This window comes from Macaca thibetana, chromosome X (genome assembly GCF_024542745.1).
Source record: "Macaca thibetana thibetana isolate TM-01 chromosome X, ASM2454274v1, whole genome shotgun sequence".
Lineage (NCBI taxonomy): Eukaryota > Metazoa > Chordata > Mammalia > Primates > Cercopithecidae > Macaca > Macaca thibetana.
Genome location: NC_065598.1, coordinates 37,399,895 through 37,424,449, shown reverse-complemented (window position 1 = coordinate 37,424,449; position 24,555 = coordinate 37,399,895). Strand labels below are relative to the sequence as shown.

General features: G+C 37.1%; 1 protein-coding gene across 1 annotated transcript in view; it reads right to left on the bottom strand.

Moving 5' to 3' along the window:
- Positions 1–19,894, bottom strand: part of LOC126946357 (cytochrome b-245 heavy chain) — a 34,060-nt gene extending 14,166 nt beyond the window's left edge. Inside the window, exons 1-7 of the mRNA XM_050776523.1 lie at positions 19,774–19,894; positions 17,396–17,491; positions 15,980–16,090; positions 7,473–7,557; positions 5,727–5,872; positions 3,433–3,623; positions 499–628 (exon numbers count right to left, since the gene is read on the bottom strand). Of these exons, the coding sequence (XP_050632480.1) occupies positions 499–628; positions 3,433–3,623; positions 5,727–5,872; positions 7,473–7,557; positions 15,980–16,090; positions 17,396–17,491; positions 19,774–19,818 (804 nt within the window). The 5' untranslated portion in view covers positions 19,819–19,894. The remainder of the gene's footprint in view (positions 1–498; positions 629–3,432; positions 3,624–5,726; positions 5,873–7,472; positions 7,558–15,979; positions 16,091–17,395; positions 17,492–19,773) is intronic.
- Between the last annotated feature and the right edge of the window lie 4,661 nt (positions 19,895–24,555).

Genomic DNA, 24,555 nt, shown 5'->3' with positions numbered 1-24,555 from the left:
CTCCTTTATGCTTCATAAACAGGAAACTCCTAATGCCTAAAGGTAGCCTTATGTACCACCTCATCAATTTCCTTTTCAAATCTGAAAGCTGTATAGAAAGTAGTATGTGCTGATATCCGAAGAGGCCCTTCACTCCTTATAAGTGATTTATTTGAGCTATCCAACTCAGCTCAAGATGGAATCCCAAGTGTCCCCCCAAAAATGGCGTCGTCATGAAGAAAAGAGATGCAACTTCTTGAACCAAAACACCACTTCTAAAAAGACTATTTTTCCAAGTTTTATATCAGGATGTTAATAACAGAACAATGCAAAGCTTAGTTTCCAAGAAGCAAGTCTATCCAATAAACACAGCAGAGAAAAGTAGACACACGTTTTAGCTGTTCCATGACATTTGTAATGGACATCTATATAGATGTATAACATCTGTACATGTTTCTTAGACACAGGTTAAAGATTGTCAGTAATGAAACTGTAATAACAACAATGAATTGTACATACCATAGGAGGGTTTCCAGCAAACTGAGGGATTGGGCAGGCCTCTATTTTTCCCCATTCTGAGATTTTTTGTTCACAAACTTCTGGTCTATGCTTAACCAAACTCTCTGCGGTCTGCCCACGTACAATTCGTCTGGGAGAAAAATGTAAGTCCAGATCATTTAGTAATAGGAAATTAAATTGTTTTATTAAAAGATTCTGCATATATTTTAAGTGCTCTGATGTAGGTCCTGTACTTTTCACTTAAAAGTGATAGCTTATTGCTCCCTCTGAATAGATGAAAGGAAAGAAAATGTATAATACCCAGCAACAGAAAAAATGTATGTGCAATTACCAAAGGAATCTTTACATGTAACATTATAGAGGGTAAGTCTTGGATCAAATTATCTTAAGGGAGAATTTGTACTTCTGTCTCAAGTATCATTTTCATTGACAAACAAACAAAAACAGAAAAATTGCAAATCTAACAGAGTGACTGCTGGTCCCTACAGTGCCTTTGTGCAAATTAGAAAAAGGTACTCTTCATATGAGGATAGTCCTATAAGCAAAGGGCTCAATCATCAAAGTGTGGGCCAACTTTATCGTCCTTGGCCAGGCACCCACTATAGTAGACTAGACAACCAAGACAGTCATGCAGTAGCACTGAAGCTTATCAGAAGTGCCTTATTTGTGGGTTCGGAAATTATCTAAATCAAACCAAATTTTGAAACCAGTGTGAGATACTTAACTATATAGGGATTATAACATTCTCACAGACATCAACACTAATAGTGTGTACCTTAAAGTGCTCAGAGCCCATTCATTTCAATTCAATAAAAGTTGAGCAACTACCAAAACATAAGACAATTATTGGTGATAGAGAGAGGAAGGCACGACGTTGAGTAGACTTCAAGGAACATGAATGACAGCATCTTCAGAATATGTAAGAAGAAAAGACACAGAAAACCCATTGTAAAGGTTTGTTTTGGAGACCTAAAATTTATTGTGTCATTTGGTGTATTATGAGAATGTTTTAATTCAAGTTCATTAACCACTCCTTTCTATCCTTAGGTCTTAGGGAAGAGAATTATCATGTATTGAGCACCTATCATGTGCCAGGCTTGGGGAAAGACATTTTACACAAATTATCTCAGTTAATCCTCATGACAAGCCTGAGAGGCAAGTATTATTGCCTCCATTTTACATGAGAATGTAAATCAGAATGATTTAGTAACTCAAAGCAGAATGTTTTGGTGAAAACAATTCTGTTTTGTGTCAGACAGACTTGGGTTCAAATCTCAGTTCTAACCCTTACTAGTTTGGTGGACTCAGGCAAATTATTGAACTTCTTCTGAGCCTCAGTTCCTTCAGTTGTAAAACAGATGTAATAGTACCTCATTAAAGGTTCATTATAATAAGCAATTTGCATGATATATAAAAAATGCCAGACACAAAGTAAGAGTCCAAAAAATAACTATTAAAGTTCAAAATGCCTAAGTTCCCATGGGAAGAAAATGACAGGAAAATAATCTGATTTTCTCCTTCTCTTCTCAATGCCAGGACCAGGAGTCCAGAAACCTGCATTTTAAAACCAATTCAGCTGCTACGGAGCCATGAGACTGTGAGAAATCACCTAACCAGTGTAAAGAGCAGATTCTCTTCAAGTGGAGAAGGAGATAAACATATCTCCTCTGTCTGCTTCAAAGGAAGACGAATATCTGTGAAACTATACAAACAGAAAGTGGTGGAATTACTAAATTGGAGAAGGGAAGAAATTATTTCTCTTCTCTAGGATTACCTGAAACACTGGATTATGACTAAGTCCCATTTAAAGATACTTGAGTGCTTTAAGAGAGTAAACAGATTCTTGGTCTACATTGATTTCTCCATGCTTACAAAGAATTTATCAGGGGTCACAGTCAGCAAGTAGTTTAAGAATGCAGTGCCTAATGCAGCTTTCCCCACTCTTCCCCTTTTTCACGCTCATGTCTTGGCCACCAACTGGGCTCTGGGCAGATTGAGTCTTGAGCTTCTACTTTCTCCACCCCTAATTTCCTGGAGCCCTATACCCACCAGGATACTTCCCCAGGCCTGCCTTTGTGTGCAGGTGGTATGAAACAGTACAAAAAAGGAAACTTGGTATGAAGGAGGATTTCCAATCAGGCAAACTCTCCTAACCACATAGCCAGGAACTGTGTGACTCTAAGAGCACATTTATCACAGCCTGCTTTAGACTGCCTGGCTCCAATCTCAGCTGGGCCACTTACCAGAGGGGTGGCTTAGGTTGCATATTTTAACATTTTAGCTCCAGGTTTCTTGTCTACAATTACTATCCCCAAGAAATGGTGATAGTGAGAAATCTATACATTTTGGGGGTTAAAAGAAATATCCCATGTCAAACCCTTAGCACAGACCCTTAATAGAAGTTAGCTGTTACTTTCATTATATTAGAATGTTTGAAGGCAACACCCATATATTTTTCCTGCTTGTATTTCTTGCAGTGCCTGAGATAGGTCCTCATACATGGTAGGCAACAAATAAATGATTGTGGGCTTAAATCAAAACTTATTGAACTATAATAAACCTCTTCAACTGGTTAATCATTAACTCTTCTAGTTTGGAGGTTTGTTTAATTTACTAGTGATTAAACCACAGGGGACATCATTACAGATATTCCGGATCCTACCAGTGCTCTCAACATGTTTTATACATTTGCAAAGATACTCAGACTTTGGTGTATTTTTCAAGCTTGCTATACATAACTGCACTATGAATAGCAATTACATGGGTGCATGAAACAAAAATGCCAGTGTTGAGTGGTTTCTATCAAACTGACCTCTGCTATCCTCTCACATTCCCTTAGCAGACAGGCTAACCACACGCAGGCAAGGAGGTCACTGCATCATGCCTAGAAATTGAGGGACATGAAATCCTTGACTTCAGAGTTTAAACACTCACTCAACTCCATGGATGGCAAGGCCAATGAAGAAGATCACAAAGAGATGATGTGTGTACCAAAAAACTTCAAAGTAAGACCTCCGGATGGTTTTGGTGGAGGAAGTGATAATTAATATGAGGCACAGCGTGATGACAACTCCAGTGATACCTGCCACCCGGGTCACAGCCAGGTACAGGCCTCCTTCAGGGTTCTGTAAAATATAAACACACACACACACACACACACACACACACACATTATTATAGGTTCTCAAATGCAGGACTATTATAAAGTGTCCAATGTATAGAACAATAGATATTTTCACCCCCTCTTTGAATAATCTTAATCATCCCTCACAGAGATATAGATTTGAAATAGATGTTTCTAAATTTTGAAACGCCTTACACGGTTCGGATGTCATAGGAAATGTGAATTGATATAGTTAAATAGTTATTTCTAAGGGGGTAGAAAGTAAAGGAAATCAATCAACTGCAGGATGTCCTAAAAGTGTCTCAAAGCTCTTTCTCCCTTTGATTTTGAAAGGGTCACAGTGCTTAGTTTGAAAATATATTCTGGGAATGCCAAACATCATCAACTGTGTTCCCCAGAAGCAGATCCTGAGAGGAGACTTCATGGGCAAGTGACTTAGAAAACATGTGCTCCAAGAGAAACTGGTAAGAGAGTAGGGAATAGGATAGAAAAGATGAACAAGTCAAGCAAGGGGGTGAAATCAGGCAAAGTCTCACAAGGGATAGCTTCAGCCTGATCCTGCAGGGGAACTCTGGAGGGTAAGTTACAACTCAGAGTTTATCCTGTCTCCAGGCAAGGAAGCCAGGTTTCATAGTCTGCATCCACCAGTGACTGGCTAAGGGTTGCACAGGAACAGGCGTAACCATTCAGCCGCCCCCCACCAACCTTCCAACATCTTTGAGTCTGTGAGCAAAGGGATGCCCCAGGGCAGTCCTCTGAGGAGGAAACACAGCTACAGGTTATTGAAAATGAAAACATTTAGAAGAGTGGGAGAGCATAGATACAGCAAAAGTGATCCAGGAACAATTGAACAGAGCATGATAGTGTAGACTTACCTAGTTATGTTCATGTTGCCACCCTCATAGATCATTGGGCAAACAATGAATAATGTAAAAGAAAAATTACCCAATATATTGTAGAAAAAAATCTGGTTTTTTACGATGCTGTTTAATTCTGTCCCTAAGGATATCAGGCAAGTTTTCCTCATGTAAGTCTGAGGATAATAATTATTTTTTCCCAAAACTAAACACAAGGAAACATTTTTAGAATTCAGTGCATATTAATGTGATTTAGTCATCTTCCCAAGTCATTGGGTACATGAAGACTTGAAGCTTCTGTCTCTGAGCGTAGGAAGCTTCAACAACTGCTGGGATAGAAGAAGTTCTTACTTCTGGATACCCTCCTGGCTACCCCTAGAGAAATGCTGAGTTACTCCCAGTGCACCTATTCTTCTCAAGGAATGACAATTTGTGGACACAGGCCATCCTTCAGATGTTGTAGGTAAGAAAAGACAAAGGCATCACTGACAACTGTCAGCTGGTGGCTGGCCTTACACTAATACTTAGGACAGGATGTTCCCTACTTCGCATAAATAATTTCACAAAAACACCAACATCAGAGGAGGTCACTCTGTGACTGTGATGGATTGAGATAAAAACAAAATCACTCCAAAATCATGTCTGAGCCTAGACAATGACTACTGCTTCTTTGCCTATTATAGACTTAATCCTATTCTGTTCCCTCTGCCTCCTAGAAAAAATAATTAACATACCTTATCTGAGAACTACCCCCAATTCCTGACCATAACTGATCCAGAAAAAATCCTTGCATTCTTAAATCCTCCCCCAAACTATCTAACAGTATCCTAAATCCTAAATCCACTTTACATCCCTTTGAGATGCCCAGAGTTCCTCAAGGTGTGCGATTTCTTTTGCTGTAGCAAGTAATAAACCAAACCTTGTTCGACTAAGCATGTGTTCCCAGCTTTCTTTGGTGGGCATAGTCACAGGTAAGCCTGAGTTACTCCAGGATTCACATGCACACATCCTCATGGATGAGCTTAAAGACCTGAAAACATCTAGAGACCTCCACACATGGGGTGAGGAGTGTGGGAGACATTTTTTTCTATACTCCCATTATTGTAACCTACAGACTTGTCCCTCTGATGGTTAGCCAACTTTTTTTTTTTTTTTTTTCTGGCAAAGTAGAGGTCTTCACTCACTGAAATCTAGTGCTCAGTTGTAATGGCCTAGAGAATATCTGAATCAGATAATGAGAGGCTTACCTTGATTCTATCTCGAGCAAAATTGAGATAACTTTCATTTTGCCTGTCTCCAAGTGCAGAGAGTGCTACTGAATAAGCATCAGAATTGCCGACTCGGGCATTCACACACCATTCCACATTAAATAGATGTGCAATGGTGTGAATCGCTGAAAAGGGCAGAGAAGAGAAATAAAGAGAGTGAAGGGTATGCACAAATTTATTGAAAGCTGGGTTTCTGGGACAGCCTCTAACTCTATGATAAGCCACAGGGAGACAAAGGGAGGCCCAGGACACTTATAAACAAGAACTGGGTCTCCAGAACCAAGGAGACAAGGCAATTCTAGCTCCTTTCTAGTTGTGTAATTGTGGGAAAATGACTTAACTCTCTGGTCTTGGTTTCCTAATTTGTAAGATGAAGATGTTGAGCTATATGCTCCTAAAGACCCAACCAATTTATAAGATTCTACACAATAGCCTTAGTTTCTGAAGGTGTTTAGATATGCTCTCATTATCTCTCTCCGTAATATATTTGGGCTCAAATAAGAAAACCCTCATGTAATGAATGCCTAACTGCTGGCCCATTAACCTGACTCTGAAATTACCTCCAGAGAGAGATGACAAATTTGATTGAATTGATACAAACCTATGGCCATAAGGTATGAATCTCTCTCTCTCTTAAAAATTGCATTATTTATTAATAAACACTTACATAGGGCTTACTAGATGCCAAGTACTGTTATAAGTACTTCACAATGACTTAATCCTTACATTGATCCAGTGATGTAGGTACTAATAATATCGGCTCATCTTGTGGATGAGGAAACTGGGACATAGACTGCTTTAAAACCTTGCTCAAGGTCATCAAACTAGGAAGCAGCAGAGTTAAGAATCAAATCCAGTACATTTGGCACGCAAATATGTGCTCTTAATCCGTACACTATGCCAGTTTCTAACAGGATTTTATCATATATTTCTTTTGAACTATTTATTTTCCACTGCTCAAAAAGCCTGCTAGATCTACTAGTAGAAGAGAAGCTCAGTTAAATGCCTATAACCAAAGCCTATTTTACTCAGGCTAGGAATAGACTCTTTAAGGGCAGAGTACAAGTCTGCTTTATCACTGTTCTTATCTATTCTCTGGCACATGAATTATTTGTTGAGTGAATTAGTGGAATCAGATAAGGGTCCCAGATACAGTCCTTCTTGCACTGACACTACCACCCTAATAATTTTAATAATAATGTATAATATCTATATACACACATATATATCCATTGTATGGATACATGTAATAACAATAACAATAGTAATAATAATAATGAAGGTATTTAGCTGATAATGACAGTCTTGAGGGATTCTCATTTGATGGGCTGTGGCTCATGTAAGTTTACTGCAAAAAGTCCACAAATTCACATGTGCAACCAAGAACATTTTTTGGAATAAATACGTTTTCATACGTGAATTAACATTTTTGACACTAGAAAGAATAGGAAAGGGTTAGGACACTAGGATTGACTTTTCTGATGGCATATTTTCATTTTTATAGGAAAATCCTGAAATAAAAATGCTTTAAAACCTAAAGGAATAAATCCTAATATTGAAGTGGCAGAAAGTGTGGTAAATATTTTGAGCACAACTCATTAAAAAAAATACAACATATCCAACCACCACTTAATCTAACTATAAAAACTGATTGATCTCTTATATAAAAAGGTATCTATGAATAGAGGGAACTCTCTGGTTCCAAGTTTTCTTTAATAAACTTACCAGTGTGAAGTGCAATCATCCATGCCACCATTTTATGAAAGGTGAGATTCCTGTCCAGTTGTCTTCGAACTCTTGTTGAGCAGCACTTTGGATTAAGGGGGAAAGAATGGAATAGCAATTGTTAACAAGAAAGCTTACTGTATGCCAAACATTTGATACATATTATCTCATTTAATTTTCATGACCATCCTACAAACTATATCATTATATCTATTTGATAAATGAGGAAACTGAGGCTCAGAGAGATGCAGTCATCTTCCTCAGGTCAAACAGCCAGTATGTGACATGGCTGGCTTAACTAGTATGTTTTCTGTTCTCATACTGGTGACATAAAGTCTCCTCTGGAATCCATCGCTTAACTGTATAAAAATATAAACTTGTACAGAAAACATATCTAGCTACATAGTTTCTGGTTCTGATTAATTTACTCATTAAACAAAGGATGTAGAAATTAATAAAGGACAGGACTGTCTTCACATACCTGATAGTCAAGTGGGGACACAGACAAGTGAACAGTTCTATAACAAGTGAATAGTTTTCAAACAACACTGTTCTAGGACATACACACTATGAGAGGAGAAAGAAGGGTACACCTGCCCGTGTAGGTGAACAACATCACAAGGGAGATCATTGACCAAATACTAATAGCCAAAATAACAGTAGCTAACATTTACCAAGAGCTTTTGCCACTGTTTTACATGCATTGACTAATTTAATTCTTACATGAATCTTTAATGTAATTGATGGAATATTTAATTTAATCTTTAATGTAAGAATCAAATTAACTCTTTAATTCTTACATTACAATAATGGTACAAGGGAGGTACCATTATTATTACTACATAACAGATAAGAAAACAAAGGGATAGAGAATTTACTTGGCCTTAGGTCACACAGCTAATAAGTTGCAGAGCTGGGATTTAAACTCAGGCCATCTGATACTAGAGTTTATATCAACATTCTGATATTTCATACTTTACATGATTTTCTTTGGCATTAAAAATACTATGGTACTCAGTATTTTAGTGTATTTGACAAACCTACATGTTATAAAATGTGAATTTGAATCTCAATTCATGCCAATGTTCAAAGAAAGAAAAAAAAACTGATTTATGGTTGAATTAGAGCTTTGCTCTCGTGAAAACTGGCCAATGTCTTGCTCTGGTTGCTTTGTTCCATAGTCTAAATGCACTGTCACAGAGATTCAGGGAACTTTAAGAACAACAGGGTGAAGTACCAAAGAAAATTTATATATTTAAAATATTTGGTTCTAAATGTTGTATTCAATTTAAATATAGGAGTGTTTAATATTTGGCTTACTTATTTTTAATAAAATACTCTGATTTTGTAGAAAATATAATTGCATAGAAAATTGTGCTTACTCCACCATCTGTCTCTCAGTTAGCCATAACTAGGGAGGGCAGGAAGTTTAAACCATGAGGTCAGATTCTTGGAATTACAGAAATAGTAATAAGGAAGACACTGAGGATTCCAGAAAAAGGAAAAATAAAAAAAAATATGCTTTATTGAATTCCTTCTGTGAACTAGGTAGTTTACCCATAATCATTACTCATTTAATGCAACAAGGTAAGTCTTAATGTCCTCATTCTACTGATAAGAAAACTAAAGCTAAAATTGCACATTGGCTGGGATCCAAGTCTATTTGTCTTATAAAAGGTTAATGCCCTTTTCTCCCAAACCAAATGCAGGAATATAGTTACTATTACTCTAAGTGCCTAAAAGCCTATGATGAGAATTTAAGTGTAAGTATTCTATTCAGAAGGTGATCATCGAAAATGAGGGTAGAAATGAGTCTGGGAAAGAAATTAATGAAGATTGTATTATCATATCAGCTACCATGATCATATCATATCATTGGGCTCAATCACACCAGGGAATTCTGGGAGACTGTGTAGCACTTATCTTACAGGTTTATTTATTTATTTATTTGTTTTGTTTGTTTTGTTCTTTGGTTTTTACCCAATGGGTTAAGAAGCTTGGGTGCTCAGCCACCAACTGCCATCCATGATTGGCTGAGGGCTGCTCTGAGGGATGCTCTCAGGACATCAATCCCCTGGGATTTCAGGCTTGCCCCAGGAGAAAGCTAAAAGAAAATCCCCAGGCAGAGAGTGAATGATGCTTGCAAAGGGCAGTTGTCGCATGGATTGCAAGTGCCAATGCTTAGGGAATATGGTGGGGCACCAATGGCATCAGTTACAATTAAATGTTCACCAGTGGAGCTGAGCAATGACTCAGACTCTCAAAACAATGGTTTCCTATTTGAAATAAAAACTTGTAAAATAAAATTTTTCAAACTTAATGTTTTTGAAATAAAAATTTACTTATAAAATATATTTTACTGATCTGTTGGTGAAAAGCTGACCATTTTTGTTTTCTCATATAGCTGCCTTGTCTTTTGTGTTCATTTCAAGTGCTGAAAGTTATTTTCTACTTTGTATTCCTTAAAATTTTGAGGAAATGACTTTTTCCTGTTTCCCAATTGCCATGATCCTCTATAGTCTTTCTTTCTTTCTTTTCTTTCTTTCTTTCCTTTTTTCTTTCTTTCTTTCTTTTCTTTCTTTCTTTCTTTCCTTTTCTTTCTTTCTTTCTTTCTTTCTCCTTCTTTCTTTCTTGCTTTCTTTTTTATTCTCCTCAAATTTCAACTTAATTTCCTCTATACTTTCTGAGAGTCCTTGTGGTAGACAGAATTCTAGAATGACCCCCAGTGACTTATATAATCTCCTCACCTTGAGTTTGGACCTGTGAAAATGATGAGACATCACTCCATGATTTTGTTACATTGTATGGCAAAAGGGATTTTGCAGAGGTAATGTCCCAAGTTGACTTTAATAGGGAGATTATCTGGGCTGACAAACCCAATCATATGAACTCTTTAAATCTGGGTTTAGAAGTCAGAGATGGAGGAAGTTAGAGATTTGAAGCACTGCTGCTACCTGGAAGGTGGAGGAGGGCATGTGATAGGGAATGCAGGAGCATCTAGGATCTGAGTGGCCCCTAGATGATCACCAGCAAGGAAACAGGGACCTTTAGTGCTACATCTGTAATGAACTGAATTCTGCCAACAAGAATGAGCTTGGAAGAGGGTTTTTACTCAGAGTTTCCAGGTGGGAATTCAGCCCAGAAAACACCTTGATTTCAGTCTTGTAATACTCTGAGCAGAGAACCCAACCACTGGGTGTTGGACTTGTGACCTACAGAACTGTAAACTAATAAACGGGGGTTGTTTTAAGTTATTGTGGTAATTTGTTCCACAATAGATGATTGATACAGTCCTTACAGGAGTGGTGAAACTAGGTTGGAGTCCAAAGAACCAGAGAATGAGAATTAGTAGGGGTGGAGAGCAGTATTGAATTACATTTCAGAGCAAGTTTTGTCTTCAGGTATACATGTGTTGGGTCCCAGTCCTCCCACCTAACCGTGTGACATTGAACAACGTACTCAGTCTCCAGTTTCCTCCCCTGTATAATTATCATAGTTAGTCCCTCAAATCCCTACTGCATATATTCATTGACAGGTATTTAATAAATATTTGACATTATTTAGTATCATTATTTAAGTTTTCAGTTAGAATGGCTGCATTCCCCAGCTAGCAGGTAAGCTTCCTGTGTGAAGAACAGTATGTCATGTACTTTAAAAAATATTTTAATCTGTATTTGGCTGGATAAATGAAGTACATTTTCATTGCCCTGCAACTGGAGATGATTATACTAAACCTATAGAGACGTATTTACCCCCATATCTACATTTGTCACACACTGTTCTCTTCTATTTGTTGACAAATCCTTTTGAAATTTTTGTGGAAAATTCGCTGGCTCCTGCGTGCCGAATTTAAAGCAAAAGAATATGGTTTTGTTGTGGAACATACACTGTCTGCATATTCCTATCCTTATCATCATCATCATCACCATGGATCATAAAAAATGTAAAATAATATATGCTGATGCCCCCTGATAGATTTAACTGTAGATCCTTAGAGAAAAATTAACTGAAAGCCAGAACAGTGGAGAGATGTGATTGGGAAATAATTGTTCATTCAATGATACCCTGTTTCATCTTAACAGGTAATTTTTAAAAAGTGGTTAACGTAAAACGCATACATTATATTGAAAGGAAAAAGTGAGATTACTAGTCACTAATGGATCAGTGGAGTGGGTCCAACCATCAGGGCACAAATCCCTAATTTTTCCCACCTACCCTCTTTGGTGTGGTCAGGAATGGCAAACAAATCCAAAAAGAAGCCACAAGTCATGCTGATGCTGAGCTTTTAAGAATATCATTTCCTCACCACTTCCTTAAAAAAGGAGGCGAGACATCCAGTTGGTGGCATAGGAAGGAAGGACTTTACTGTCTGTGACTGCCCATAATTTTTTGTTCCCCATCATCATGCAGATTGCATTTATATGCTTTGAGTTACTTCTAAATTATTGCCAGCCACTTCCCAATTATCCAGGTTGCCATCGTGCCCCATAGCTTCCTTACTAACTTACTTTACTGTCTGCCATTGACTTCTAAAGGGAAGTTTCTCTGTTACTGTCACCTGAAGCCTTGCCCAATTTCAATAAACTATGATTCTAATGCAAGGGAGATTATTGAGTCACTTCAGCAGATTTCTATGCTCTATTGAAACTGAGTAAGAAAAAAATATTTCAAGAAAATGAGAAGTGGAACTAAAAGGAAGTACATATTTTATAGGGTGTAACGCGTTACAGAAACTCAAAAGCTCTATTTTTTGTACACTTGATCTCACCACATGCACCATTAATGTGTCTGATTTAGATATTTATATGCAATTGGGAGAAATTTCAAAATCCAGCTTTGAATCTACAGAACTCAGGCAAATAGTTGACAGTAATATCCGCACCTGCTGGCAGTAGAATATGTGATAAATATGAATAACACTACCTTATTTGCATAGCACTGTTTATAATTTGGAAATTCCATGTTTATTCTCTGCCTCTTCTGTAACACTTTAAGTTCCTTAAGCTCATGGCCTATCTATACCTTACTCTTTACTCACCACATGTCCCCAGTGCTTAGCTCATAGATGGCACTCAACAAATATTTATTGACTGACAACTCACTAATTGACAGATTTAAACAATTTAATATACTTTTAGACCAGCATATGCCTTCTTACATTTATGTTAGTTGACCTGTTTTTCAACTAAAAGAAAAAAAACTATGAGACAGAAAGCCCAAGAGACTAGTGCTAGACCACATGATTAGAGATAGAGGCACACTGAGTGCCTCTGACTTCCAGACTATATAAGGTAACAGATAAAACCTCACCCTCTCACCTTCCTGTTTCTTTCTGATCTTAAGACTAGGACTGCCATCCAGATAGAAATTAGTTTCTGCATGGCAAGTTGGGGGTTATTAAGGCTTCCTCAGAGAGTTTTGTATGCTGAGTTTCACCCTTTCTCCCTTTTTCTCAACAAAGCAGTCTGAGAGCTTTTACCCCTACCTTTCCTGGAATGGTGCAGTGGGCAACCCTGGGGCTTTCTTTCTCTAGGTAACCAGAAAGATTACAAAGCAAAGTTTTGATGATTGAGACCTCTAGAAACTGAATGCAAGTTTGTGGCTATTTTGCTTATATAGTGTCCTACTATCAAGTCCTTGTATTTGTAACATCCTTGTCATTTCTAGTCTAGGTTACTTGGCATGCTCAAACACTCATATATATAATGGCTTTCTAAGATCATAATACTGTAACAGCACAATTTCAAGAAGTTTCAGCAGCAAGATTTAAAGTGAATGGTCTCTGGGGACACAATGACCTGGGTTTGAATGCCAACACTTCCATTTAATTTTGTTCTCACTTTACTGGTTTGATGTGCAGATTTCATGAGGTGAATTCCATTGAGCTTCAATGAGTGGCAGCTGTATTATATCCAACATTAGTCACAGCACAGTCACTCATTTTAATCCCAATCAGAGAAGAAGTTTTATTTGAAAAGTTCACATTTCAGGTTAGGAATTCCAGAAGAAAGTACATGCTTGATCTATAAAAGAATGTTGCTTGCTGATAGTTTTAAAACATATCCTTTTTATATAAAGATCTATCTAGCTATACAGCCAAGCTTCTCTGCAATTTGAAGGGCAGTCTCATTTCATCCCTGTCTTTAGAGACTCTCGTGCAGATCTTCCCTCCTGGGTCACAGGAGGCATAAAAACTGGCATTACAACATGTGCTGCTCATGGGACATGGTGCTCAACAGCAGTGCAATTTGGACTTGTGGAGTAACCAAGATTTCTTAACAGGCCATCTTGGTGAGAAGTTGCCTGTTTCTCAGGCTTTACTTCCTCTAAATAGAAACTATTCTAATGGGGGTAGGGAGAATAAAAATGAATTGTGTCTCCTTAGAAACAAGGAACTCGCCAGGCAGGTGACTCATGCCTGTAATCCCCACATGTATGGAAGTCAAGGAGGGAGGATCACTTGAACCCAGGAGTTCCAGGCTGCAGTGAGCTGTGATTGTACCACTGCACTCCAGCCTGGGTGATAGAGAACCCAACTCAAAAATAAGCTATAGTACATGGGCTTCATTTAGCAAATGTTCACTGGGCAAGTACGATATATTAAAAATTATACTTTACAATAGGTGGTTCATTAAAAAAACTTTCAATTGAGTGTAATTTTACCTCTGTGATTTCTTAAATTTAGAAGATTTTTTGGAAATCCTTGTAATCAATGTCTAATACCAAGTACTGTTGTTAGTTTTTGGTTTTGGTTAGCTGTCAGTTTGCAAGACAACATTGTGTGGCATAGAATTTATGGCTTAAGAGAAGGAACCTCATCAAGAATTTTTCAGAGAAAGATATCACAACTCTTTCTGGAACATCTTAAATTGGTTCTCAACAGTTCTTTTTTTTTTTCTGAGGGAGTGAAGGTGTTACAGTTATTTCTGCCAATTTTTACTTTAGATTTGTGAGAGCCCAATTTTTGGCAGTTGGTTTAAGATGAAATGATATTTTGTAAATAGTTAAATCATAAAATAAAAGTTAAATTGTAGCCTCTAGTCCTGTATTAGTAAATTAAATGTTATATGTTCTCAAAGAAAAAAAAATTATCTGGATCGCCATGAATTTAGTATAACTAGGAAAAATGAGGCAGAGTTCAAGGCAAGTTATGCTTGTTATTACAGTTTAGTTCACTGACTCCTTCAAATATTCTGTAATTGCCAAATTAAACATGAACTCCTCAACTATACATATGCAGTTCTAGTTTACCAGCAAAATCCTACCTCTTTTCTCCAGGCTTATGTCAGGCATATGCCCTGTACAATCCCTACATTCCCACAAAAGTAGTTTACTTTCTGCTCTCCTCCATAAATGATCTCTACTTAATAAGTATTTTTTTTTCAAAAAGCTTACTATACCTTTTATTTAAAAAAAACCCAGAAGCTACTAGTCATTAATGAACCATGGAATTGGTCCCACCAGGACATCAATCCCTACTTTTTCCCAGCTGCCCTCTTTGGTGTGATCACAGGTGGCAAAAAAATAGTTACAATAATAATACAAAGAGAAGCCAAGGCTGTGCCAATTCTTGGCCTTCAAGAATATGATTTCCTCACTATTTCCTATGCTTCTGCCCATGTCATCTCCTCCACATAGAATGCCTTTCTCTCTCATTTACACCTCTTAGAAGCTTATTAATTTTTATATGCTCATCTCTAAAGTCACCTTCTCTAAAATGTCCTTCTTCATTCCCTGGCCCACCTGACACAACTTCTCTCTTGCTTCCCCATAGTATTTTATTTGTAAAGCTTTGTGGGACCCATCATATTTTGCTTTGTATAATATTTATTTGAGTACACTTGTAGATTTTAAGTTCCTTGTTTGTCATCTTTGTATAATAATACTAATAAAAATTTGTGTACCATTTTATGGGTTACAGAGATTCTTCCTACTTATTTTTCCCCCTTCTAGCACAGTACATTCAGTGGCTTACTAAATTGTTGAAGAGTCAAAGGAATTGTGGACATTTAGAAAGCTCTATACTCCACAGTTTCATGAAGCCAACACTTCTTGGTCACATTCATTGTAGTGTGACTCTGTCCATTGACTCCATGTCCTTGGGATATTATCCACAGAAGATATTTCCTCTGACTTAAATTTTTTTGAATGACACTGAAAGATTAACTCCCAAATATCACATGTTAACTTCCTAATGCTCTGTACATATGCATATCTATCATATATATATATGTGTGTGTGTAGATGTGTACATGTGTGCTACTTCATTGCTATTGTTGAGGTATAGGTGGTTTTGTGTGTTTTTTCAAAATTTGTTTTCCAAATAGTTGTCTTAGGGAGCTCCATCCACAAATAGTACAGAAATATAGTAGATAATGGCTTGGCTCATGAATATTCTACAGAAGCTGGAATCCTCACAAACCATTCATTTGTTTTTACCTTAAAAAGGGCATTTTGCTTGATGGCCTTTGAAAATTAGAGGAACTTAGTAAAACATTTTCTCTTACCGCACTGGAACCCCTGAGGAAGGACAGCAGATTTCGACAGACCGGCAAGAGAATCAGCATGCAGTTGAAATTCAGGCAGGCTGCAGGGGCCCTGGCCAGTGCCAGTGCTGACTAGAAGAGGCGGGAAAGGGAGCAGAGTGACTTTTTTGAGCACAGAATGTGCCCTGTCCCCAATTCCCCAAGGTTCTCACCATAAGGCCACACACCAGAGACACCAAGTGATCTGGACAGGAAGGTCCTTCAGAGCCAATGGTTTTCCTTTAGGGCTAGCTAGGACCATTTGTTTTCATCTGAAATTGACCTTTTGCCCTAATTCAACATTTTATTACCAAAATGTTCAAACATAAAGAGAAGTTGAAAGAAATGTACAATAAATACCTGTTTATTTATCTCCCAGATTATACCTTTTATGCTTGCTTTATCACATATCTATCTATCCATTCCTGTATCCATCCATCAACTCATCTAATTTTTGATGCATTTCAAAGTAAGTTAGAGACATCAGTTCACTTTCCCCTTAACACTTAAGGTGCATATCATTAACTAGAGTTAAGTATCAAGACTTTTAAAGATTTTAAATATTTTCTTAGTACTTAGATTGATCTTAACAGTATCTTAAACTGGTATGGTATAATGCTTTGGCAGTATAATTATTATCTTTGTAATGTCTAAAGAAGTTGCATATTTTGGAGGGAGAAAGCATTAATGTGAAAAAGCTAACAGCAATTATAATAATCTAGCATAATTACATGCTAAAATTATTTATATATGATTTATAATACATATAATAATTAATATTAAGCAATTAATTAATAGTTTCAGCATGATGTAACAAATGTTTTCTAGAGGCAAGAGGCCTGACAGTTCAAGGAAACTCAGAATACTAAAGGACCCAAGGAAACTGAAGGGCCTTCACTCTACTGGCCTAATCAACAGATGTGGCCCTTGAGCAAGTTCCTCGAGTCTCAATATGTAGAGAAAGGTTGATTTTCTGAAGATCATTTTATAACATGTGATTAGGAGCAGAGCTCTTCATGCAAAAACGTAGTAGGAATTACATGACTTAGAAAATATGGAAAGTCCCACTTGTCCCACATGTGTCACTCCTGGATGGATTGCTCCAACCTGGCCTTCCGTTTCAGAGTTAGTATTAGATTTCTCCTTTAAGCTAAACAATGGCACATGGTTCTTGGTTGGGGAGGGATGCCACTGGGCCCCTCTGCCCCACTTTTGTTGGTCTCAGACTGGAAGGCTTTAAGTGATTCTTGCCCAGGAAGTTGCAATGGAGGGAGTGAGGCTGATGGTACTGTGGGTTGGTCAGAATATTTATTTAAAATACTAACAGGAAGATGAACAAGAACGTCTGATGAGAAATGTGAACCAGCCAATATTGCATGGGATGGAATTTATACTTACCCCAAGAAGTTTTCTTGTGTAAAAGAACTTAACTGGAACATCATAAACCCGGTAATACCAGACAAAGAGGAAGACGTTCAACCCCAGCCAAACCAGCTGCACAAGCAGAAAAAAATTGCATGAAGTTTTCGCATTTCAACAGTAGATTCCACCCAAGACTGGAGCCAGATAAGGGTCAGGACTTCCCCAAGTGCAACTTTGACAAAGGTAGTAACAAAGCTGGATATAACCAGCTTAGAGCCAGCTGTTTCCTCAATGGTGTCACTACACTTGTCTATAATCAAAATCTCTCCACCCTGTGTTATTCTCCATTATTGTTTTATGATTTGGCCGGTATACCAAATTACCAGTCTTACATTCCCCCTCCCTTTTTTTCCTCCTCTGTTTTGCTTAACCTTAGATAGGTAGCTGATAGCAGGCCACTCTACTTAAAATAAGAAAAGAAGGGAATGTATTACTATTGCTTTCCCTCCACCAGTATGACACTGCGTTCTGTTCTCACAGGTGCTAATCACCTCCCTCTACCACACAATAATCCAGTGAGTGAATTCTCATCAGCTAAAATGCCAAGCCTTGCATTTTCCTTGATTAGTTTTACTTAATGCTTCAAGGAGAGAATATTGAGCATAGTGAGGGGCATGGGATTTACAACAAAAACAGCTTTCTAGATCATGACAGTTCATTTTATCCTAAGCACTGACTGGATCAAGTGGTGACCCTATCCAATTCTCTATCTTCAGCTCCATAGTGATCTTTTCTCAACTATGCTTTGAAGCTATTAAATACCATAGACACTTGATAATATTCTCTCTTTACAAAGAAAAAGGTGCTAAAGCAACTTTCCAATTTCCTGATCTTGTCATTCTTTCTTTACTCTGACTTTCCAAGCTATGTTTTCACTTTCAAGTGCATGAGTATATAATTTAGAAGGAGATCATTTCCTGGAAAAATTGCGGTGAGAGCTAAAAGTATAATTTGAACTTACTTTCTATAGAAATTATTTGCTCTTAAAAAATGGTGATAAGAAGTTAAGTTTACAGCTTCGAATGCTCAGAAGAATGATCTATTGCAGTAAAATGTTGGTTTGGCATAAAAAATTTTTATAACAAAATATTTGTTGTTTTTATTTTATTTTTGCCACTAATTTCTTTCTATATTTAAAACTCAAAGACTCATTATTTTTCATGATAAATTTTTACAAAAGTTCCATTCTTATTCCATTCATAATTGTTCTTTTTAACATCTATGTAATGCTTCTATTGGTTATTTAGAAAGGCTATTTAAAAATCACATTTCTGGGCCAGGGGCAGTGGCTCACGCCTGTAATCCCAGCACTTTGGGAGGCCGAGGCCGGCAGATCACGAGGTCAGGAGATCGAGACCATCCTGGCTAACACAGTGAAACCCCGTCTCTACCAAAAATACAAAAAACTTAGCCGGGGGTGGTGGCGGGCACCTGTAGTCCCAGCTACTCGGGAGGCTGAGGCAGGAGAATGGCGTGAACCCGGGAGGCAGAGCTTGCAGTGAGCCGAGATTGCACCACTGCACTCCAGCCTGGGTGACAGAGCGAGACTCAGTCTCAAAAAAAAAAAAAAAAAAATCACATTTCTATCTACCCAGTTTGTCCGTTATTGCTTTGCCGATAACACCATTTTAGGAGAATAGTTGATTTTCTTCATTTTAAAAAGTACAGAAATCATTGCATCCATTTGTAAATTAGCTATATCTTTACTTACATAAATTGTTTCTCAAGATATATTATATTGATTTATGTATATACAATTATATATAAATATACATACTACATATTTATGAATCTAGACTTATTTCAATTCTGTTCTTTTGAATTTTTATAAATCTTGTAAATAACTCAAGTTTACATCTCTGAGAAAAGAAGTTACCTGTTTTTTAAAAGAAGTTTGAGAAATTTTATTATATTTAGTGTAATTACTGAAATAAAGGCCAACTTCCCATACATAAGTCAATCTTATATTTTTAATTTAGAAAATGGTATAAAATTTCAATCTGTCATTTTAAAGGTAGTATAAACACATAGATATTGTGCCTCTCGGTAAACATTACTAAACAACTCAGAATCAGAGATCATTAGCATGAATATTTTCTACTCCTGCGAAATGCCGGCTAAGTTAGGCCTCCTAGGAATTCAGAAGTAAGCTAGAAGTGAGCCCACAGATATGTTCTTTCCATTAAGGAATTTGGAAGAATGGACTCAGTCTGTTTACAGATAGATATATGTTCACATAGTAAATCAGTTTCAACACAATTTCTCAAATGAACAAAAAAGCTTTGGTCTATTTTAGTTCCGAGATAACCCGAAGAAGTCAGAAAATTTATAACTTATCTCTTGTTGGTACTTACAATGACAAAAATGGAGAGCCCCTCATTCACAGCCCAGTTCCCCATGGTGGCAGATGTTGAATGTGTTGTGTTTGCCTTTCTTCTATACTGTGCTTCTTCTTCCAATGAGGAAATGAAAACAGCAGCCCTGGGGCAATCGGTTTCCTTTTCTTTTATCAGAAATTGGCTAATAATCATTGGTCAACTGAAAAGCTTGCATCCATAACAAACTTAAATCTTTAAACCTCAACAACTACAAAAAAAAAGGGTCTATAATGATTCAGTCACAATTAAACATAGTGGAAAATGAAACCAATTTCTACAACTAAGAGATAAATAACTGCATTTTAAGGGATGTATTTTACACAATGAAATAACTTTTTAACTAATCAGCTATTTGCTCGCAATTTTTAAGTCACTCAAGTAAACATGACTTGATGCTGGGTAAAACATTAAACAGGTGTGATTTTGAAAGGCTGGAACAGCATTTATAGCCTTGTTGAGAAAAGTAGTAACAATTGTAATGGTTGATATTTACAAGACGCTTACTATGTGCCGATTTTATGTGCTATATATGTCTCTATATATGTGTGTGTGTATGTTCATATATAGACATTATATATATATATATTTATATATATAATTTAAAACATACATATATAAATACAGATGTTTTGGCCAATGGTTGAACCACATGTATGACAGTGGTCCCATAAGATTATAAAGGTGTTGGCCAGGCACAGTGGCTCACGCCTGTAATCCCAGCACTTTGAGAGGCTGAGGGGGACGGATCACTTGAGGTCAGGAGTTTGGGACCAACCTGGCCAACATGGTGAAACCCCATCTCTACTAAAAATACAAAAATTAGCTGGGCATGGTGGCGGGTGCCTGTAGTCCCAGCTACTCAGGAGGCTAAGGGAGGAGAATCACTTGAACCTGAGAGTCGTTGCAGTGCGCCGAGATTGCGTCATTGCACTCCAGCCTGGGCGACAGAGAGAGACTCCATCTCTCTCTCTCTCTCTCTCTCTTTCTATCTATCTATCTATCTGTCTATCTATCTATCTATCTATCTATCTATCTATCTATCTATCTATCTGTGTGTGTGTGTGTGTGTGTATATATATATGTGTGTGTGTGTGCTGAAAAATTCCTACTGTCTAGTGACATTGTAGCATAACACATTACTCATGTGTTTGTGGCAATAATGCTGGTGTAAACAAACCTACTGAGCTGCCAGTTGTAACAAGTATAGCACATACAATTATGTACATTACATAGTACTTGATAGTAAAAATAGATGACCATGTTATTGGTTCATTTATTTACTAGACTATACTTTTAATCATTATTTTAGAGTATACTCCTACTTATAAAAGAAAAAGTTAACTTTAAAAGAATCTCAGGCAGGTCCTTCAGAAGGTATTCCAGAAGAATGCATTGCTGTCATAGATGACAGCTCCATGCATGTTAGTGTCCTTGAAGACTGTCCAGTGGGACAAGATGTGGAGGTGGAAGACAGTGATATTAATGATCCCGACTTTGTGTGGGCCTAGGCTAATGTGTATGTTTGTGTCTTAGCTTTTAACAAAAATGTTTTAAAGGTAAAAAATAAAAATAAAAATTTTAAAAACAGAATAAAGCTTCTAGAATATGGATATTAAAAACAATTTTGTACAGTTGTAAATTTTTTTGTTTTAAGCTTAGGGTTATTACAAAAGAGTCAAGAAATTAAAAAAGCAAAAGTTTATAAGCTAAAAAGTTACAGTAAGCTAAATTTATTTCATTATTGAAAAAACAAAATGTTTTATATATTTAGTGTAGCCTAAGTGTGAAGTGTTTATAAAATCTATAGGAGTGTACAAAAATGTTCTAGGCCTTCCTGTCCATTCACCACTCACTCACTGACTCACCCAGAGTAACTTTTAGTTCTCCAAGCTCTACTTATGGTAAGTGCCTTATACAGGTGTACCATTTTTAATCTTTTATACTTTATTTTTATTGTTTATTTTCTATGGTTAACTGTGGTTAGATACACAAATACTGACCATCATGTTAGAATTGCCTACAGTATTGAGTACAATAACAAACTGTAAGGTTTGTAGCCTAGCAACATGTAGCCTATACCATGTAGCCTAGGTATATAGTAGACTATACCATCTAGGTTTGTGTAAGTAAACTCTATGATTTTCACAAAACAACAAAATCACCTAAGGATACATTTCTCAGAACAAATCCCCCATAGTTAAGTGATATGACTGCATATATGTGTGTATTACACATACAGACACACATGTAAACACACACATCAATTCATTTGATCCTCACAACTCAACCACTGTAAAGCAGATTCTATTATTATGATTATATTCACAGATAAGGAGACTGAGTTCCAGAGCAGTTCAGTTACTTGGTTAAGTTCACATGACTAGAAAATAATAGAGTTGGGATTTGAAACCCAAGAAATTTGGTTATACTTCTGACCAAGATACTAGAAAAAAAAAGCCTTACTATGCCTACACTAAAAACCCCACACTAAGTCACTCCACATACAACTATAGGAAATGAAAACATAACAAAATACAAGAAATATACCAAAATGTTTAGATGGCAATCATGTTTCCAGGCAAACATGACATCCTATATGCTAAGTGAGTAAACAGGGTCAGCACAAAGATATGTCAGATATGATAGACGCCAAAAGCTAAATGTAGCATCATTTCCCTTGTTGCTACCCACTCTTCAAGACATGAAAGAGACAGGAGGGTAGGATAGTAACCCCATTGTGAGATCAATATTGACTAACTGCAGAAGGGTGGTTGTACAGCAGTTATAGCTACATGGAAGTAAAAAAAAAAAAAAAAAAAAAAAAGAAATGTGAGGAGTGAAAGGGAACAAAAGAAGGAAAAAAAGACATACTCTTTTGATTGTTGACTATGAACTACTTGGGAAGCTTTTGTAATTATGATAATTAGCAAAGTAGTAGTGTTTTTCGCTTCTTAATATTCAAGGAAAGGTACTTTTTAGAATTGCTACGGCTCTTAGAGCATGTGTAACCCACATAAAGAGAAGTTGGTCTCATGGTTCTGTTCTACTCAGAGATGAATTCAAAGAAACACACTTAGACAATCAAAACATGTGTCAATTATTTGCTTCTTGCTCTCAGGTCTATTCCCCACTTTCCTTGTTCTACTGTATTTCATAGAGAATTGTATTGCCAGCCTCCTTGGCCCTCTGGCTTCTAGTATGTTTAGCTGAATTGGAGAATGGAGAGCAGGAGATAAGCCATAGTGTTTCTTCCCTGAGCTTTCTGCTTCAAGTGGCACCCATGAAGGGGCTGCATCTGCACTGAGGCTCCAACTTTCACCAGTCAGCCTCTCCCACTGTGGCATAAGCTCCCGCTGGCCACCACCACTGTAGCTCTAGATTCTGCCAGATGGCCCTGGCTTCTGAACTCAAGTTACACCACCACCTCCCAGTTTCCCTCTAACCCCTAGGGTGGTAACCACTTCCTGTAGTTGTTCATCTTTATGTTATGTTGCCTCTGCACCCCGTGTTGGGATTCTCTACTTTTCCATAATCCGTGTAACAAATTTCCTGGTATGAAATTCCTCCTGTTGAAATGCAGTGGTTTCTGTTTTTTGATTGATACAAAAAGTTATTCATATCTGTACTTATTTTTTTCATGTAATCAAAGAAGTGAGGCCTTTACACCTAAAGAAAAATAAAACATATTTAAAAATCCACTTTCTCTCCTCATCTCTGCCACTCTCAAACTCCTCTACAAAGATGACTGCTTCTCCATAAGCTCTTGAAACTCATCAGTTTTTTCCTCTGTACTTATCCCCACCGTTATCTTTCCCTGCCTATTGGATCATCTTCCTTTATCTCACTTAAATTTTCAAGCCTTTCTCATACTTTTCCACCTTTACCTCCTGAAGCCTGTGCTCTGCTGGGGAGGCGATGACAAAGGGATCATGAATCTGCATATACTAGGAAATAATGTCCCCATTTTCACATAAACTTATTTCTTGAACGTTTTCCCACTCCCTTTCCTTCCCTCCACAATTTGAGAAGAAAATTCAAAAAAGAAAGAATCTTTTCCCTGAGTAATCAACCATTCCATTCTACTGATTTTCCCCCCTTTATAAAAGTAATCATAGTGCTATGAGTAGCAATTTCTTGAGAACCTGAAGCACCTCAATCAGTTTTACAGTGAGAGAAAGAGAGATCAGTTGCAATGAAGAGTAAAGCCTTTCTTTTACAGAAAGTTACTAACTTCCCTTTTGAGAACACTGGTTAAGTAAAATGTAATGTGCACCACTCTTAGAAAGGCAGGCAGAAAGTTTGATGAAAGAGTAACAGGTATTAGTTAAAAGGCATTGACTAGACATGGAGATGAAGAAAACTGAACCTGTATGCATTAGCTAACAGTTTATCTTCTTCCACCCTCATTGGCTTTCATTGTCTCCTAAGCTGTTAGTAGCAAACTAGACTGTGGTGAACATAAGGAAGTACTCACCATTCCCAATAGGCAGTAATGTCCAACATCCTCAGGCTTGTGATTGAAATCCTAAACATCTCTGGTTGAGAAAAAAATGAGAGAGGAGTAGACCCAAGTTCAGAAAATTCCAATTTTGCAGTCTGAATAAGATTTATTCTTGAAAGCTTAAATTAAAAATTATGTTCCTCTGAAATAATCAAGTAGTCTATAGAGTTTAATCACCAGTATTCTAGTCAATTAATTTGGCACTGTGAGAAACTGATATTAGATATGAAACATATTTTCCCAATTTTTGCCTAATT